Source organism: Mobula birostris, chromosome 1, assembly GCF_030028105.1.
Source record: "Mobula birostris isolate sMobBir1 chromosome 1, sMobBir1.hap1, whole genome shotgun sequence".
NCBI classification, from domain to species: Eukaryota; Metazoa; Chordata; class Chondrichthyes; order Myliobatiformes; family Myliobatidae; genus Mobula; species Mobula birostris.
In genome coordinates, this window is record NC_092370.1 from 90,809,503 (window position 1) to 90,830,104 (window position 20,602).

Here is a 20,602-nt window from a genome sequence, read left to right on the forward strand (position 1 = left end):
CTATTTTCCATCTGAAAATTGCAATGCCTCATAGGAAGGTTGATTCTCAAAATTTAATAAGGAAAATATTAAAATCGAGCTTTAAAAATATTGTAATCAACTCTTATGGAAATGCTCTCCATCCCACATCATTGTTCCATAGCTTAGTAGGCACAATGAGTGGCTGTAATTTTAAATATTTTACACAAATGGGCCACCAAAGCCTAGCCATCACATGTCTCATTTGCAGCGATCGATTAACAGCCAGCAGGCATGTCAATCCTGGGTTATAATTTTCTCCTTTGCAACCTAACCTGGGAGCTAAAGCTAAAAGGATCCGTTTTTCCTTTATCATGCTGGCAAACAGGTTCCTCCATAGAAGGAAAAAGCAGAAATGGCACCAATATAGCTTCACATCTCTGCTGGACTGGCGTGAGCTGAAGATTTTAATAAGCTTGGTCCATTTTTCAGTCTGTGCATGGAAGATCTGAAGATCAGGTGGTGCCTCCAGCAGATATTTGAAGGACTGATTGAGCCTTGTGTTGGCTGTGACCTAGTAATAAGCTCCTCTCCCATTGGATAAGGGAAGTGAAAAGCAGAGGTAATATTAATGAGAGGAACTGTGGCCTCAAAGAGAGTATGACTGGCATTTATCCACCTTCTCTTCAGTACACCATAAAACTTAGAGGCAGTGGAGTACTTTATAGATATAGTCATTGTTGACTTAGAGGTGGTAATAACCAGATGCTCTGCTTTAGAAATGATAACTGCATCTACCCATCCACAGTATTTTGGGATCTTTTATAGTCACCTGAAAGAAACAACTGAACTTCAGTTTAACACCTCATCTGATGAGCATCTTCAACAATGTAGCACTCCTTAAAAGGATTTACTGTAAATCTTCAGAGTGCTCTGAATTTTGACAAACCAAGTCCCTTCTGATTTGGAGACAGCGAGCTGCTATCTGAATCATGGCTAACAACAGGTTAGATTCAATTGAAAAAAATCCAGCAGCACTGTGTAAATTTCCTGAATTTGCAAGTCCAGACTGTAGACTGGGTGAGGTTACAAGCTGATTACATACATTCAGATAGATTGTTTGACTTGTGGAGCAGTAACAGTGGATTGACAGGCATCATCATTACTGACTTCTTCATTTATATGATATTGGAAACAGCAAATAAAGTTTAAGATTCTGCTTTTCTCATACTTGTCCTGGTCCCAATCCTGCCTATTGCTAAACTTCATTGTGAGGCTGGTATTGCACATATCTCATAAAAGTCCGGATTTAATGTTGGATAAGTTTCCAAGTTATACCTTTTGCCCCAGCCATTTCATGTTTATGACTGCAGGCTGTAGCAGCTTGCCAGATTTCCCGGGTAAGTCCAGTAATTCTAGCATTTCCATGACTTGAGGTCAGAATTAGGATAGCTAACTTTTCAGTGTAGTGAGAACTACATAGTGTACAAAGCATACTTGTTTCAGGTACTTCCTGAAGCCAGTATCAATGTGAATCTGTCCAGAAACAGCAAAAAGGATAAGTCAAATAACTCATCAGACCTGCTTTGCCATTCAGTAAGACCGAGGTTTAGCTGATTGCTGTCCCAACTGAACCTTCTTACTTCAATACCATAACCCTTGTTTCCCAATAGTCCAAAAAGTCTCAACGTCAATCTTCAATGTACTTAGCAATTCAGCATCCACACTATTTTAAGGTAGAGAATTCCAAAGAATCACAAATCCCTGTGATCTCATCTCTTCACATATAAAATTACAAAAAGGACATGGAACCCTACTGGATCAATTGATTATCCTTAGCAAAATAAAACTGGGGTCACAGATTTAAAGCAGAAGTAAGTACTCCAGGAGACAGAGGAGGTAGGGTTCTGGAATTCATTATTTGAAAGGATGGTAGCCATACCCTGCAGGGACCCAGTGCTGGAAGGTGGTATTAGGCTGGGTATCTCTTCTTGACTGGCACTGACACAATGGGAAAAATTATGTGATGCTGTGTCATGAAGTTTCTAAATTTCTCCTCTATATCAGACTTGGATGTGACAACCCTTGTTAATGAGACATTAACCGTTACTCTAGATTCTCTTACCAGGGGAACATCTTCATAGTATCTACCCTATAAAGCCCTCAGCCACTCACAGAATCTTATATGTTTTAAATCTCCAAGGTGCATGCAGCCATGCAGTTGATTATTCCTCATCACAATTCCATGTTCCCAAGAATGAGTCTAATGAAACTTTGTACTGCTTCCAAGACAACCATTCCCATAAATAAGGATATCAAAGCTATGCTTGATACACCAGGCTTGGTCAATGCTTATATCAGTGTAACAAGAATTCTCTACATTTGCACATCCATTTCTCTTGCAATGAAGGCCAATATCTCACTTGCATTCCCTATTCGATTATTGACAGTGGCAGGTAGCAGATAGACTGAGTGGAAATTTCTTTGTGTAACTTCATGGATGGAGTCACTTTTCTTGACCTCTGTACATCCCAGGACCCTTTACAACCAATGAAATACTTTCAAACTGTAGGCATCATTGCAAATTTGTTTTGAAGCTTTAAAGTCAAACAATAAAAGTTCAACAAACCATAAAGTAACAGACATTAAACTGGCTTCATAGTTGTGGACTCAAGTTAATGCTCTTTATTTTAACCTTACTGGCAGTTTTCTCCCCTGTGGATGTCTACTAGATGGGGCATGCTGCACAAACACTAACCACTTAAGCAACCAGATCTTCATGATGCATAAAGGTTTCTGCATCAATGTCCAATTGTGCCTATGTTGACTCTTAGTCTATCATGGATGACTCAAAAGGCAACTGGGAATGTAATTCTATTCACATTTCCTGATTAAGTTCACTGAACAGTGTTAACAAACAGTAAAACTTGGCTAAGACTAAGTTGATCAGTGCAGACAAGCAATCAACTTTTAGAAGTTCCTTGGCATAAGACTCAGCCTTAAATATTTGAACTGTCAGATAATCAACAATAAATCAACGAACAATAATCCAATTAAATGAAATTATATTAATGTCTACAATTTGTTATTATGTAAAAGAGATACCAATTGTTTAGTTATTGTATTCTGAATTCAGAATGTTAATTTATTCATAGACATTTAACCTTTACAATGGAGCCAGAGTTGTAGTGGTGTTATCTATTTGCTCAATTTATGTTAGAAATTTTGTCCATTACAGAAGTTCATGCAATTAGGGCTGTTGACATTTCACTTGGCTTCAGAATAGAAAGGCAGTTTAAAAAGATATCAGTGGCTCAGCTGACTTTGAAGTTGGCAGTTCTGCTGAAGCAGCGGGCTAAAGCAAGATTACTTCTGCCCTTCGCCTCCAAACTTGTAGCTTGGCATTGAAGAAGCAGCTATGGGAGGGATGCCTCAGTTGTCGCGAAGGTCAGGCAGCTGTGAGTAAGCAAACCAGCTGACACTGAAGATTGAGACAAGCAGGTGGACAAGAGAGCATACAGTAATTTAGATGTGTGTAATTATCTTGTAATTCAAGAACATTAGAAGGCCGGGAATAAAAGAAAAGTCAAAACTCACTGTGGCATAGTGCCACAGACATCACAGCAGACTCTTTTCCCTTTACAACAACGTTTCAGAGTGTGTAATACTGTCATGAGATTTCAAAGATGCAATCAATGCACTGTGCCACAAGTGTGGTTTGCATCTGTTAGCAGCAGCCAAAATTCTTGCCTCTTTCTTCCTCTGACAACTGAATAATCAACCTTAATCAACAGTCAGTTGCTTGGGCAAAAAAGTGGCAGATGGAATATAGTGTAGGGAAGTGTATGGTCATGCATTTTGGTAGAAGGAATAAAGATGTACACTATTTTATAAACAGGGACAGAATTCAGAAATCAGAGGTGAAAAGAGACTGGGGATTGCTTGTGCAGGATTCCCTATAGATTAACTTGCAGGCTAAGTCTGTGGTAAGGAAGACAAATGTAATGTTAGTAGTTATTTCCAGAGGATTCGAATATAAAAGTAAGGATGTAATGCTGAGGCTTTATAAGGCATTAGCCAGATTGCTCTTGGCGTATTGAGAGCAGAACTGGGCCCCTTATCTAGAAAGGATGTGCTGGGATTGGAGATGGTCCAGAAGAGGTTTAAGAGAATGATCCTGGGAAAGATAGGGTTAACAGAACAGAGATGAGGAGGAATTTCTTTAGCCAGAGGGTGTGAATCTGTGGAATTCATTGCCATAGATGGCTGTGGAGACCAAGTCATTGGGTATATTTAAAGCAGAGGTTGATATGTTCTTGATTAGTCAGAGTGTCAAAGGGTACAAGGAGAAGGTGGGAGAATGGGGTTGAGAGCGATAATAAATCAGTCATGATGGAATGCTGGAGCAGACTCGTTGGGTCAAATGGTTTAATTTTGCACCTATGCCTTATGGTCTTGTGGCAATGAATAGTCAACCATAGTGCAATGGCTCTGCATTAGATGACAACAGCTTGTAATGATACATAGCTGTGTAACATGCTGTAAGGTTTCACTGATAATGTAGCAGCAATGTTTGGGTTATGACTGGAGATAACGGGGGTTGGAATGCTGTTGTTTCTTCTTGTGAGTTTGGAAGAGAGATTTTCGTGTTCTTTTGCCGCGGAGAGATGAGGAGAGAAGACGCAAATGGAGAGAGTTGGTACACCGCTGTATGGGGTGGACTTGGAGCGAGGGTCCGAAGGGCAGTGACGATCGGAGGAGGTAGATGGTGGACGATCGGCTCATCAGTGAGCTCCAGCATTGCACAATAGACAGTTTAATAAGATTGGGCCCTTTTTCTTTTTTTTTCATTTTCCTTACTAACCATATAATCACAGTAAGAATTATAAAGTTTGATCGTTTAATCACATATTGTGTACTGTTTGTTATTTTGGGGTAATGATTTGTAACAGGGGACACATCGCGCAGCAACCACCTAAACGAGATTTCTTAAGTTTGGCCGGGCCGGGGGCTATCACCCCCTATATTAAGCCGCTAGCCAAAACAAGAGGTACAGCTGAATTTTAAGCCCCAGTTGCTATGGTTGGATTTTAACCTTTGTCATTGTGTGATATGTCCAGGTTTCTTGATTACTAGTTCAGTAACATGATCATTATTATTATTAACACAATCACTGTCCTACTGTACCATAAGAACTGGTGGAAAATAGCTCTCTAGAAATCCAATGTATTTATGAGCCAGTCACAGATCACACCTGAACCTGCCAATTCTGGAAATACAGTATATAGCAAATAGCATCTACATCGCTCTGTCCGTTGTTGATGTGGGAAAGACGTTCAGTCCTGTTTGCTGTGACGCACAATTGGAACATTCTCCATAAATTATGTGCGAATCAAGGACATCATATGCCAATTGTATACTGGTTTATTGATCTACTGATATCACGTGATGTTACAGGTAGACAGGGTGGTGAAAAGGGACTTCATTAGTCAGGGTATTGGGTATAGGAGTTGGGTCATCGTGCTGCAGTTGTATAAGGCACTGGTGAGTTTGCACATGGAGTACTGTACAGGTTTCAACACCCTGTCACAGGAAAAACACGTTTGAACTGGAAACAGTGCAGAAAAAAATTACAAGGACTTTGCGAGGGCGAGAGGACCTGAGTTACAGGGAGAAGCTGGCCAGGTTAGGTCTTTATATCTTGGAACACAGGAGAATGAGGGGTGACCTTAAAGAAATATTTTAAATTATGAGGCACAGGTAAGATGGAGGGCACCAACCTTTTCCCATGCTAGGGGAGTCCAAAACTAGGGGGCATAGATTTAAAGTGACAGGAGGAAGATTTTAAAAGGATGTGAAAGGCAACTTTTTCATGCGGAGGGACGTGACTACATGGGATGATCTGGAAGAGAAAATGGTTGAGGCAGGAACAATAATGTCATTCAGTGAGGTTTGAGGGATATGGACTGAATGCAGGAAACTGGGTGGGCACAATGGTTACATGGATTCGCTGGACTGTATTGCACTACTACTCTATGATTCAGTGTGTTTGGCTTTTGGCTCCCGGCTCCCAACCCTGTTGAGCACAATATTCTCAATGGCCTCCTTGGAAAGATCAGCTGTGACAAGGATGTATTTTTGATATCGCACTGATTATGGTATCTTTAAATGTAATAGCTCAGTCACGTGAGACATAGACTTTGCACATGATTGGGTCTTATTTGGCTACAATCTCAGGATAATTTTGTTGCTATCCAATTGCTTTACCTTGATCAATAATGCTTTTTGCCCCTACAATTAAATTAGAAAACACTAAAGTCATTATTCAGTTCATATTCAATCTTCCAACCACATCATTTGCTGTTTGATTAATGATATATCATTTAAGATCCTGGGCAAATTCTGCTACCTTAGGAGCATTCCCTTGAAGGAAAGTACTATCAATGATGGCTTCTCTTGCCAGTTTGACAAAGCCAATGGTATCTTGGAGGAGACAGTCCAACAGGACTGAAAGGCGAGCCTACCTACAAAATTCATGTGTTATCAAGCCAATGGGATCTTTATCTCTCCACAAGGATTATTAAGCAGTGTGACCATTTGCCTTTGAGTCCTTGCATTAAATACAGAACAGACAGTGTAATCTTGATGCCTTCAAGTATCTTACAGAAGTGTATTTTGGAACTTAAATTCAACTCACTATCAGAAAGGTTCTGCTGATTGTATTTGGAGATATTGCGGGGATGACTAATTGAATTTCCAAAATTGTCTCTGTGATCTATAATCCTGATATCACAATTTCATAATCCTGATGAAACACTTCAAGATATACTAAAGGCCATTGTAAAATCTTATAATGTTAATCACACTTAAGGGATTCCAATGATATCAATTTGCCAATTCATATTTACCTTATGCCAAGGCAACTGATTCATCCACTGTAAAGGGCATTCAATGTCAAAAGGGCAGCCTTTATAGTTTGTCTGAGTTTTGTTCTATCTATTTAGCTATTATAAAAGGGATATGTCCACTATCCAAAAGGAGATCCCATTTTTCAAAGAGAGTCTGTCTTGAACTGAGTTAGGTATCACAAAATTCTTCTTCATATGAAACAATCAAATTGTACTTTTTGGCAGACTAATAGAAATGCAAGAACCAGCTGTATGATCCAATTTGAGGAGTATAATTTGTTCAAATAAGCTAAGTTGAATAGTTTTCTTCTTCAATTTTCAACTGTAACCAGGACTTGCCATGTCCCATTCAAGATTTCCAGATCTTGTTTATGTTTTTAACTATCAGAATGCAGATAGGTTGGGATGGAAGAAGCTGGTGTGCAGGGAGAATCCATTTTTCTGCTGCATAGTGTGGTAAAAATGGCAATTCGGAAATCCTGCAAAATGTTACTTTTTAACTATCCTATGCTCAATTGTTCTCACCTCTTCCTTCTCCCAGCATTCCTTGAGGTGATTTATGAAGCAGTGCTCACCAACGACACAAAATTATATACAATAAGGATAAAATGTTTGAAAACATATTTTAAAAGTTATCTGCTTAAGAAAGTGGCTGTTCAATAAAAAAAATGAATAACTGAATGGAATTATTAAGAAGTCTAAATTGAATTAAATATCCTTAATAAAGTGAGCTTAACTTAGTAGAGTGGGGCATATGTTACCTGAGCAGCACTTTTCTTATCCTTGTAGAACTCCCGGCTTCCCCTTCTCTTCAAAGAGCTCTGTAAGATACAAATGGCAAAGTGCTTTAGTGAAGAAAAGATCAGAGATAGCAGCTTGGAAAATCAAAAAGCCATAATTATCATCCCTTTTTATAAAGGTTTATTATAAACATGGGCACTAGCCTCCCGAGTATCCAGGACATCTTCAAGAAGTGCTGCTTCAAAAAGGCGGCGTCCATCATTAAAGACCCCCATCACCCTGGACCTGTCCTCTTCTCATTGCTACCATCAGGGAGGAGGTACAGGAGCCTGAAGGCACACACTCAATGATTCAGGAATAGCTTCCTCCCCTCTGCCATCAGATTTCTGAATAGACATTGAACACTACCTCACTAACTTTTATTTCTCTTTTTGTACTACTTATTTAGTTTAATTTTTTAATACTTTTCAGTTTCTATTGTGTATTGCAATGTATCGTTATCGCATAACAACAAATTTCACAACATATGCCAGTGATTTTAAACCTGAGTCTGATTTCACGCCTCATTTGAAATAGGTGAAGTGTCAAATGAATACGTCAATTGTGTGCATGTTAACAGTTATTTTTAATCTAATTTATGTATTAATCTAACTAATCTAATCTATCACAATAATTGTACATACAAACAGCAGCAGAACCATAATTTCAAAATTTTTGTAGCCATTAAAATAATTTTCACCCTGGGGTGCATCCCTGTAAATAACCTCTAGGTCATTTCTGTCAAATCATTTCCAGGTTATTTTTACCATTTCAGCTTATCTCAATGCAGGTACTCTCCCCCATTTTATTGAGTGAAGTTGACACTCACATGACCTCTTTATTAAGAAGCCATTCCTTTTCAAAAGCTGCAATTAATGACAGTGTTTATGTTTCTGACAGTTAAGCCATCAACATTAACCATCAGCTACCCCACTCTAAATATGTATCTTTTTACACATTTAGTCAATGGGTGAGTAGTTTAGGTGTGTAGTTTAGGCAAGTAGAGTTTATGGTAGGTGGTAAAACTAAAAGTGACGTACAAGTACTACGAAAAGGTTTGCTTCCAGCAGAATAACAGGCACGTAGGTTCAGACAATGCACAATATGTAAATTACACATACTGTATATTCTACAAAATAGTGCAAAACAAAACATGAGTGCAAACACAAGTGCACAGTAGTTCTAGAGGTGTCCTTAGTGTTCTGTTGCTAAGGTAGAAATTAGGGTTGTGTAGGTCAGTTCAAGAACCTGATGGTTTTAGGAACTGAGCTGTTCATGAATCTCAGGCCTCTGTACCGCCTGCCTGATGGCAGCAGCGAGATGTTTACATGATCCGGATGGCGGGGATCCTTGATGATTATTGTCACCTTCTTGAGGTAGATCATAACAGTCAACATGTATAGTATAATGACCAACGCCTAATGCTTATAGGTAGGTTATCCGATTACTGAGGTCAGCAAGTATTGAAACATCTGGAAATTGTATTAATGGAAATCAGTTGTGGATAATAACACTAATCTGACTAAGCAACTATTTAAATTAGATTGGAAAGGCAATGCAACGGATATTTATTCCTGCTTTCCTGATGATCCTCCATGTCATACGACCAGTATAATTAACCTTCATGGGACTGCAATTTACTTTGATCTTTAAGTTAAAACAAAAGTAATTTAGTTCTAATATTCTGGAAGGATTTTAATTTCAAAATTTTCAAAAGCACTGATACCCTCCCTCCTTTCCATGTCAGACCCAAGGAGCATTCAGCAGACACTACAAAGCACTAAAGAAGCACAACCAATGTTGCCTTTAAAAAATCCTTCTCTGGCAGAATAGGTGAAGTAATGTCAGTGTACTCTCCTAGAGCAACAACAAGACTCTGACCATCTGTGATGGAAAAGCCATATTATCGGTGTATCTGTTACCACAGCGGTCACCAACCACCAGTACTGGGCCACAAGGCATGTGCTACCGGGCTGTGAGGAAACGATATGAGTCAGCTGCACCTTTCCTCATTCCCTGTCACGCACTGTTGAACTTGAACATAGGGTTGTCAACTGTCCCGTATTTGCAGGGACATCCCGTATATTGGGCTAAGCTGGTTAATCCCATACGGGACCGCCCTTGTCCCGTATTTCCCCCGCTAAAGTAGAGCGTGCCTATGAAACCTTTCGTGCCGAAATGGCGTAAAGCACAGAAGCGATTACCATTAATTTATATGGGAAAAAATTTTGAGCGTTCCCAGACCCAAAAAATAACCTACAAAATTATACCAAATAACACATAACACCTAAAATAACTCGTACATATAGTAAAAGCAGGAATGATATGATAAATACACAGCCTATATAAAGTAGAAATAATGTATGTACAGTGTAGTTGGGAAGATTAAGCCAAAACCGATACAGTATGTGGGGAAAAAATCGGCACGTATGCGCATGCGCACGTCACGTATGCATATGTCATACACGTGCACACAGGTACCCGCGCAAGGTTTCATGGTCATGGTCGTCTTTCTCAGGGTAAACACAAGCGTCCTGTCAGCACACACAAAAAATGCTGGCGAATGCAGCAGGCCAGGCAGCATCTACAGGAAGAGGCACAGTTGACGTTTCGGGCCAGGACCCTTCATCAGGATTTGACTGCTACTTTTGTCCCTTGTTTGGGAGTGAGAAAGTTGGCAACCCTAACTGTAAAAGACATCATGTTGAGGTGAGTTTAACCCTACTTGAACATCCGCGGCCCCCCCACCCCGGGTCAGCCAGTTCACAAGAATATTGTCAATATTAAACCGGTCTGTGGTGCAAACAAGGTTGGGGACCCGTGTTACCAGACTTCCAAGGTAAGCACTCGACTCCAACGTATGTCACAGCAAGTGATTTCTGGGCCAACTAATGGGAATCTTGGCACGAGACTGACCAAAGTAGTGGAGATGCATCCAGAGAAGCACTGAGCATGTCTCTTTAACAAGATGGCTGTGAAAGCTAAATGCAAGCAGTGGAAGGACTCCTTACGAACCCAATCAGTCCCTCTCCCTACCTAACCCTTCTCTGACAGGGGCCGAAAAGACTATATTGGACTCATTGATCACTTGGAAGCAAGGCATCTTCAGCTCTGAAAGACTGTTTCTAAGATCATTTTTTTGGAGCATGCTTTACAAGTAAGCTTAAACATATAGGTGGTTAATGTACATTGTCAAGAGCAGTCAGTTGAGACTGAACAGTTACAGGAACACCTCTCTCCAGATTTTTTTTACTCTTTATTACATTTTCATTTCAAAACAATTAGAGGCTGAGAATTTCCTTATTTATCCTGACCAAACTCAAGATTTTGGCACAGAAAAAAAGGGGGAGAACAACTCTAATTCTTTTCCATAATAGTAAAAGGAAAATCAATCAAAACTCAGCCAAACTAGAACCTTCCTGTTAGTAGTCACCTTGCTCTGCTGCAAGATAGGGATGTGGAGACAGAAGAAACTGCAGGTGCTGAAACTCGACGGGGGATAAAAGCCGCTGAAAGAACTCACTGAGTCAGGCAGCATCAGTACAGGAAAATTAAAAAGTCGACAATTCAGGTTGAGACTCTTCAGTCCAGATGAAAGGTCTCAGCCCTCAAAGTTAACTGTCCATTTCTCTCTACATATGCTGCCTGACCTGCTGAGTTTCTCTAGCTTTTATTTTTTTGCTCTACTATAATGTTTTGTTCAGAGTTCTGCCACTGCAAATTTCAATTTCTCCTGAGGACTAAAGGTGCAAGACTGAAAAAGGAATAGGGACTTCTGGAGGTAGTTTGGCCAAAGATCAGTCTTTGTGGGGCGTTCACAAAGCTCAGGGACCGGGAGTTATTTTGCCTGGAGATTAGGGCTTTATATCAGACAGGTGCAAGTTGGGGCATGGGTCACAAGATCTGGTCAGCAGTATTATTTGGAGATTATTGGCATTATCTTCTATGTTGTTACGGTGCATATTCTAATTAATTGTTATGGCGAGATTACCTCAAGGCCTCAAGGCTATTTTTTTCTAATAAAGTTTCATTATATAACATACAAAGGTAATTAAATGTCACTGTTTTTCCAGGGTATCCAGGGATTGTCTGATTTAAGGTGGGTGGTTAGGAAACTAACCACAATAATTTCAATCCTTAATCCTGTGCTGACATTACTTTCAGATTTCTTGCATTGGTATTGTAATATCTTTTCCAAACAAGTGACATGTCTAATTGGCATAACCGCTTCGAGGTTAATTTCACTGAGACTTTATACTGGAAAGAGATATACAACTTTAAGGTCACAGAGCAAGTACTTAAAAGGAGTCTCTGAGTTGTACTGTTAATGCCTTTCCCCTAATAACTCCCCATCTTTTGAGTTACCCTGCAATGCATCAGTCTTGATTATAAAAGTGGCTGACGACCTGCTCCACAGCAAAGACCACTGGTTGACCTCAAAGAGTTATGCAGAGGCACTCTGTGTTGACTTCAGTTTTCCCTTCTGTTGCTAAGCAATGCAGCTTACACACACCTCCTCCCAGACAGTCTGGTGGAGACTATAAACTTGACATGTGACCACTGCCTGAAATTCCTTTAACACTTTTCACTGTTCAGCATACAGAATTAACAGAAGTATGTTTGTAGGCACTTACATTGTCTATTAAAATATCGTCACAATAGAAACACAATTTTAACATCATGACTCCACCTCATGATTCAGTTAGCATTTTTTTCAGAATAGTAAAACACTAAAGCTGAAACTAGGTGTTGATGGACTTCCAGATTTTTTAGGACTATTAGCTATTTATTCCTATTAATGCTCCAGCACACTTTAATCGACTTTTTTTAAGGTGTTGTGCATTAGTAGTGAACTTGGTCAGCTTAAAGAATGAGGAATCAGATCTTATGGTGCTTAAAGAGAATGTGGGAAGCAAAGCCCCAGTGATTGTAAAGGAAGTGTGGGCAACAGAATTCCCAAACCATCAGGATTTCCCAAAAATCAGATAATGTATTATTAGAGTTTTCCTGTATTTCAAATTCTCACTATGGATATTAAGCTACAAATTCTTCCCTTGATTGGTTGCAGTGGCTTCAACTTTAATGCCAATATAGAATACAGAACTGCTACTAAACAGTGTGTTTGATGCTATCATCACTGATGAATTTCCAGCCATTGCAACCTGATTTATGCTGGTCATCCTAGGGACCACAACACAATGAAAACTCAGGCAGCTTGGCATTTGCAAAATTTAACAAAATCCCAAATATAATGTACAGCTTGATGTAGAATTGAATTATACTAGAAAGTGATTATGACCTCACACTTAATTATTCCTATGATCCCACTCTTATATTACACAAATACCATCTTCAAGGTTATAAGTAAATCAGATCTGACATGTCACCTCATAGGTGAAACCAATAATTCCACGAAGAAGTTGCCAACGCCATAATGTTGAAGATGACAGATTTTGATCAGTGTGAATGTACGATTACTTATGAAAGTGGGCTGCAAATCTTGTGCACGCCTGTCAGGTTCTATTCTGCCTTGTGCCAGCACGCAGGAGGAGATGGTAATCTCCAGCCTCACTGAGCAGTCCTGTACTTAACATCCCCTTGTAGTAACACAGACCTTGATCTGTAAGTCGGCCGAAAGATAGTTCCAGCCTCCAGATGTATTACAGACTGTTGATAATAAATCAAAAACATTTGCCACACAAAACAGGAATGGGTTGTTAAGATAACTGAAAATCAGAGAATTCCTCGCCATTGATGGACTGTATATCTAAGAATTTTGGCTCAGAACAAAAAATGAATGAATTACAATGGCTTTTTGAACAAATTACTATTTCTTTAATGTTGGAACATTTTATTAATTTTGTCATTTTCTTACTGTATTCTAGTGGGTAGAATTGGGATATTGCATAAAGGACAGCAGCTTTTAAAGCATACCAGTTATGCTATCTGTAATCATTCTTATTAGTAAACAGTTCACAGATATACTAAGACACAGTTTATTTCTCAGGTTCCCTTTTCATATTTCTAAGTTTCTTATCATATTCAAGAGTTTACAAAGTGGGCTGAATGTAAGTTTCAGCCTTTAGTGGACAATGAAGCTTATGTTGTTCTAAGGAACTCAGAGATCTGGAAGGAACTTTAATTTGGCAGCTTAAAAATATGATCTGTACGGTAAGGGATATTTTATAGGGTTTGTATATTATGAAGATGGGAAAGCTAAAGATAGATGAGTTTTCTCTATTCAGGAGTTATTTTATAGATTGTCTATTACAGAGAAAGATGTATTACAGTAAAAATATTTTATACACATTGATGAGCAATAGGACTGCATTTAGAAATACCTTTTTAAAAGAGGCGTTTTAAATGTGGTTACAGTGTAGGCAAATGTGATGAGGTAAGGGGCCGAATCACTGAAATTTCAGGCACAGTTGATTAAGCTTTAATGAAAGAAATGAAAGACAAAGATGCAATGCTGGGGCCACAGGCTAGTTCATATCTCACATTCCCTACATTGCCAAACTTCTACACTGTACAATGGTTAATGCTACTGCATGTGTTAAATCCTTTGAAGTTGTCACTAAGTATGTGACGCTCAGCTGGGGTATACTGCAAATCAATCCATCCCAAGGCAAGTAATATCCATTATTCTTCTCCTGCCATGATAACTCTGGCTCCTCCTGATGCTTCAAACAGAAAAAACAACCAGTGTTGGTAATCAAAGAACCCATATTATTCTCAAGTTTCCAACCAGCTGCATAGAGACCAACAGCTAAAAATACTGGGAGCAAGCAAGATGAAGGTTTGCAATGCACATACTGTAAACTGACCCTGGGAGATATAGAGTCGTCTCCTAAAGACCACTTCCCCACTCCCATCAATCCCAAATGAAGTAAGCAATCAGCCCTCTGTCCCTGTCTCACTGGACAGTTATTTAAATATTTTACATGACTTCACTCTATACAAATAGATATATAATCTGTAATATGTACTCTATCAAATAATGCCCTTAGATACTAATGAAGGGAGAAGGATTTGCTTACCATAAAATTATGGTTGGAAGAGTGTGCGGCGTGCTCAGCTACATGTCTGAAGAGGTCCCTGACCTCCCAAGTCCCTCTATTCTCTTCCTGTAAGGCCAACATTTAATGGTCTTGAATTAAATACAGGTAGCTTGCTAAGTTATTTCAAGGACCAGTTAGGAGTCCAGCTCCCTAGTGTTATTCTGGAGTGCACAATTTTGCCAGGAAGTGATCCCAAAACTCCTTGCAGACATTAGAAAGTGAGAACAAAGCGTAAACAACAATAAAAATCCGCAGATGCTGAAAATTTGAAATTAAAACTGAAAATGCTGGAAACACTCTGCGAGTCAGATAGCATTTGTGGAAAGAGCATTTCAGGTTTATGACTCTCCATCAAAACTGGAAAAGAGAGAAACAAGTTAGCACAGAATGTTGGGCGGGTGAGTTTTATTTTTATTTAATTAAGGGATGTGGGCTTCACAGTATGAACCAGCATTTACTTTCTCTCCCTGATTTCCCTCAAGCAATTGATGGTGAGCTGCCTTCTTGAACCACTGCAGTCCTTGGTGTGCAGGGTACTGTACGGGGGAGGGAGATTCAGGATTTTGACCAGATGACAGTGAAGGATCGGTAACCATGATGTTCGGTGGTTTGAGGGGAAACTTCCAGGTGGTGGTTTTCCCCTGGTTTCATTGCCTTGTCCTTTTTGTCAGTAGAAGATGCTATCTAAAGGAGTCTTGGTGAGTTGCTGCAGTGTATCCTGTAGATGCTTCTACTGTACGTGGGCAGTGGAGTGAGTGAACGGCTGTAGATAAATGGGCTGCTATATTCAATTTTGGGTAGATGGAGCTCATCAGCCTGGGAAGGCAGTCCATTTAAAATGGGAAAACTCTGATTTCAAACCTCCGCTACCTAGCGGCCATACCCGCTGTGACGAGAATACACATAGATTAAGATGTTAGCTGTCCTGTGCTGGCACCAGTGGGATCAACAGTTGGTCTGCCACCTGTCTTCAGCAGAATGAGAGTTAAGGAAAACAATGGAGCAGGATTTGGAGATGTTAATTAAGGGACGGAAGGAGAGCTGTCAAGAGCGGCCCCCCCTTTGAACCCTGAACTGTTTGAAGTGATGGACAGGCGATACCCCAGCAGGGGGATAAAAAGGGACAGGTTCGCTAAGGCAAGACACACACGACACCCCGAGGTAACGAGACCCTGGAAGCGGTGCGTCTCCCACAAGTCGGTGGGAAGTTTTGGAGGGCTGGTCGCGGGACCAAGTCATAGATGCACAGGGTGGAAAGGCACGATCGGCGGGAACCTGGTGTGTGTCCACCCTTGCCTGGGTGCCAGGTTCACCGCAGAGAAACGATCGTATCTGGAAACGGAAGGGTCACGGTCGGTGACCTCAGAAGACATCAAAAAGGGCTCGCCCGAAAGCCGACTGCAAAGAATATCGAAGGTCTGTGTGGAAGCCGTTTGAATATTCATTCGTTTTTGCTCTCTCTCTCCTTCCCCCCACTGTCCATCTCCCACGGCAGTGATTACTGCGAACTGAACTGAATTCAATTGAACTGAACTTTGCGTCACTTTGAAACTGGTCATTTACCCCTAGACGACGATAGAGCTTGATTGATCCTGTTATCCTAATTCTGTGTACATGTGTGTTTATCATTGCTGAACTGTTGCACTTATTATCCTTTTGATTAGAGTACTGTGTTGCTTGTTTCTTTAATAAAACTTTCTTAGTTCTAGTAATCCAGACTCCAACTGAGTGATCCATTTCTGCTGGTTTGGCAACCCAGTTACGGGGTACGTAACACCGCTCATGGGAAAGGCTTCAGGAATTAACCCTGAGGACAAGTCTGGAGCTGGAGTCCTTAAGGCAGTCCAACGTTGCCTTCAACCTCGTTCTGGCAACTCCTGCAATGACACTGGTGCCAAGCTGTACTGGCCCTTGCCCTTCCCTTGGACAACATTGGTGTTGTGGAGAGGGGAGACTCGCTGCACGGGCAACTGCCGGTCTTCCATACGACCTTGCCCAGGCCTGCGCCCTGGCAACTTCCAGGCACAGATCCATGGTCTCGCGAGACTAACGGATGCCACCACCATATTCAATATAGTTTTCAGCTTCTTGAGTGTTATTGAAGCTGAACACATCCAGGAAGGTGGACAGTGTGGTCTCATACTCCTGATTTGAACCTTGTAGATGCTGCACAGGCTTTGGAGAGTTAGCTGACAAAGTTATTTGCCACAGAATTCCTAGCCTACCTCTTGCGCTTGTGACCACATTGCATATGTGGCTACCCCAGCTCAGATTCAGATTAATGGCAGTCCCTATGGTTTTAATGATGGCGAATTCAGTTATGGTATTGCCACTAAACCTCAAAGGGTGACAACTGGATTTTCTCTTGTCAGATACCATTATTTCCTGGCACTTACATGATGCGAATGTTACTTGAGACCTATTTGCTGAGTTATTGTTATCTGAGGAGTTGTTAATGGAACAATTGATTTCTCGGATAAGTTAAGACAGAATACTTCATTAAGAGTTTGAGGATTGGTATGTCACCAAAGACTCAAGCAAATTTCTACAGATGTGCTGTGGAGAGAATTCTGACCAGTTGCATCATCACCCGTTATGGAGGCTCCAAGGCACAGGATCAGAAACAGCAGCAGAGTTGTAGACTCGGCCAACTCCATCATGACTACTAGCCTCCCCACCAATCGAGGCCCTCTTCCAAAAGTAGTGCCTCACGATCATGGCATCCATCAATAAAGACCATCATGCAGAACATACACTTTCCTCATTACTGCCATCAGAGAGGTGGAACAGCAGCCTGAGGACGCATACTTAACGTTTTATGAACAGCTTCTTCTCCTCTGCCATCAGCCATTGGAATGATCCATGAACCATGAACATGGCCTCACTTTGCTCACTATTTTATTTTTTATATATTTATTGTTGTAGTAGTTTACGTATTGCACTGTACTGCCGCTGCAAAGCAATAAATTTCATGACATATGTCAGTGATCGTAAATCTGATTCTGAGGATGAACTAATGTGGCAGTTCAAATCAGGTTAAGCTTCTTTGTGTGTGTAATCTGTCATTGATGCATGCCTGGGAGACATGCACAACAATCCAGGCAATATGAAAAAAAAAGTGGGAAAAGCTGAGCCGAAGTGATAGCAGGCGAAGATGTTCAGTTCGCATACAAATAGAAAGAAAGTCTATAGTTCAGGACTAAGTCTTTGGTTCAAGAATTCGATATTGAGCCCTGCAAGTGCAGTGTGCTCAGATGGAAGATAAGATGTTGCTCCTCAAGGTTGCGTAAGGTCTCATTATAATAAACACAAGAAAATCAGCAGATGCAGGAAATCCAAAACAACACACTTGTTCTTGATAAGGAAGTAAATCAAAGCACCTGGAGGAAGTACATAAGATCACTGTGCAAACTCCTTATAGATCAGGACTGAACCTTGTACTGTGAGGCAGTGGCTCCACTTGCTGTGCGATGGTAACACCCCATTTCATCGATTTCATAGCAGCATTTTGGGTATTGGAATTTATGGCATCACATGAATCCTGACAGCTATTGACTGCATTTGTTTGTTCATTAATAACCTGGACCTTTTTAATGAGATTTCCACTCCATTGGTGTGCATGCTTTCAGGAGGCACCAGTGATATATTGTGATACCTTGACAATGAGGAAGTTTGCACTGTCGGATATTTTCAATGGCTGTCACTGTCTGGATTGACCTTTAGGTCTCTACTTCCTTGGCTGCTGTGCCTGTGCACTCTTCAACTACAGCAACCAAGTGCAGATACTACAAATCTAACAGCACAAGAGATACAGACACAATCTGCTGTTCAGTAAGAAATGGCTGATATTTACTTCAGCACTACTTTCCTACACTAATGAAGCTTGATTCCCTTAAATCTAATAACTCTGTGGTGTCCATCATGAAAATACCTAGTAACAAAGCGCCACTATGGCTTTGAGTTGACAATTTTGAAGATTCACTAAGACTATTGAATGGTGTCCTAATATTATAAGATGAACCCTTAGCCTCACATAAAGTTAAACAGTGATTGTACTGAAAATACATTCATTAAAGAAACTAGTATATTTTAAGATATTTTAAGGATAACCAAAGATGTTTAAAGTAGAAATGATGATTCAGCAGTTCTTAGATTCCAAAGATCTCACTGTTATCTTCAAATTTCTCCACTGTCTTAAACTCTATCTATTCCTTTAATACTTTGCAAACCTTTAACTCTCCAGTGCCAATTATGGCTCCTTTCACCTGCTATATCTTCAATGCTACGATGCTGGCAGCAATGCCTCACCTCTGGAATTTCCTCCCGAAGCTTTTCCACCTCTCACTTTCCCCTTCTTTGTAATGTCCTTCACAACTCCTTTTGATCAGCTATTCTGATCTCTCACAGCTGGGCTTGTTATCCTAACAGTACAGAATGAACATAGACTAGTACAACAAAGGAACACAATATTGTGCTGAACTAATTAATTTGGTAATCACAGGCCAACAAAATTGATCTCGTCTGCTTCTACAATGTCCATACCCTTCTATTTACCGCACATTCATGTACCTATCTAAATGCCTCTTAAAAGTCCCTTATGCATTTGGCACTACCATCACTCCAGGCAATGAATTCTAAGCATCCACCACTCTCTGTGTAAAAAACTTGCCTCTCACATTTCCTTTGACATTGCTCCATTACCCTAAATGCACATCCTTTGGTATTAGAAATGTTAACCTAGGGAAAAGATACTGACTGCATCTAGACTTCTCACAACCACATAAACCTTTATCACAGTGGCTCCCAAAAAGGTCAGTATCGTGCCCCCCCCCCCCCCACCGCCGAGGGTGGTGGAAGTTGTGAAGGTGGCAGTAAAGATAAAGTGGGGGGAGGGAGTAGTAGGTGGCACTCAGCAGCTGAGGGATTACAGGATTAATTTAAGAAATGAATTACTTATAATCATTTGAACCTCTGCCTCATAACTGATTACAATGATCATGTAATCACCTCTTCTCTTGCTAACCCACCGTTCTCGACTTAGGCTTTGCTCGAAGCATGTTACAGTCGTTGAAAAGAAATGTGACACTTCTGAATTTGGCATATCATGAGCCATCTGGACTGAAGTAACAGTAGTACAGTGTTAGCTAGTATGAATCACATTCTCTAATCACACAATTCCTGCGAATTAGGGTATGATGTTCGATGGGGTAAAGTTCAGAATCTGCCCTTTCAAATGGTTTGACCGCATTTCTCCGGCTCATGTCTGAACCACGATATTGCTGCCCCACTTTATGTACCTTCAAGCAGAGAGTCAGGCTTTGCCTGAACTATGATGATGTCATAACTTTCCCCTTTATTGATTGCAGCACTTGAGGTTGGACTTTAGCAATAGGCAATTGACCGTGTTTACCAGCACTTTACAACAAAACAGTGATTGCTTGTGGCATACAACATTTCATTGCTCATTGCTAAATCTGGAAAGCCCCATACAACTGGAGAACTGCTTCTGATAGCAGTAATAAAGGTTCTGAATATGACTTTGCATTAGTGACAAGACCAAATAATTAAAAAATCGATTCTGCTCAGAGACAATTCGTTTCAAAGACAAATAGATGAAATGTCTGAGAATGTGAAAATACATTCTGCACCATGCATAAGATAACAAAATTTGCTCTGCAGTTGGATGAGTCAACTTTCCCAGGCAACGAATCTTTGCTTCTAGGTTTGTTCACTTCATAAATGATGAAAACATGGTTCAAGAGTTGTTATTTGCAAGGGGACTAGAAACAGATACCAAGGGGGAGTCAATATTTCAGGTAGTTGAGCAATTTTTCACAGAAACAGTTTGCTCATCAACATTCCTGCATGTGCAACAGATGGGACACCACCAGTGAA

At 40.4% G+C, this 20,602-nt stretch overlaps 1 protein-coding gene across 2 annotated transcripts in view; it reads right to left on the reverse strand.

Annotated features, from left to right (window-relative positions):
• Window positions 1-20,602, reverse strand: part of LOC140198140 (microtubule cross-linking factor 1) — a 217,437-nt gene that overhangs the window by 104,533 nt on the left and 92,302 nt on the right. For both annotated transcript variants that reach the window (XR_011886109.1, XM_072259104.1), the window contains exon 4: window positions 7,628-7,687. Coding sequence is in view for 1 of the 2 variants with exons in the window: in XM_072259104.1 (XP_072115205.1) it covers window positions 7,628-7,687 (60 nt within the window). In the remaining variant the exon portion in view is untranslated. The remainder of the gene's footprint in view (window positions 1-7,627; window positions 7,688-20,602) is intronic.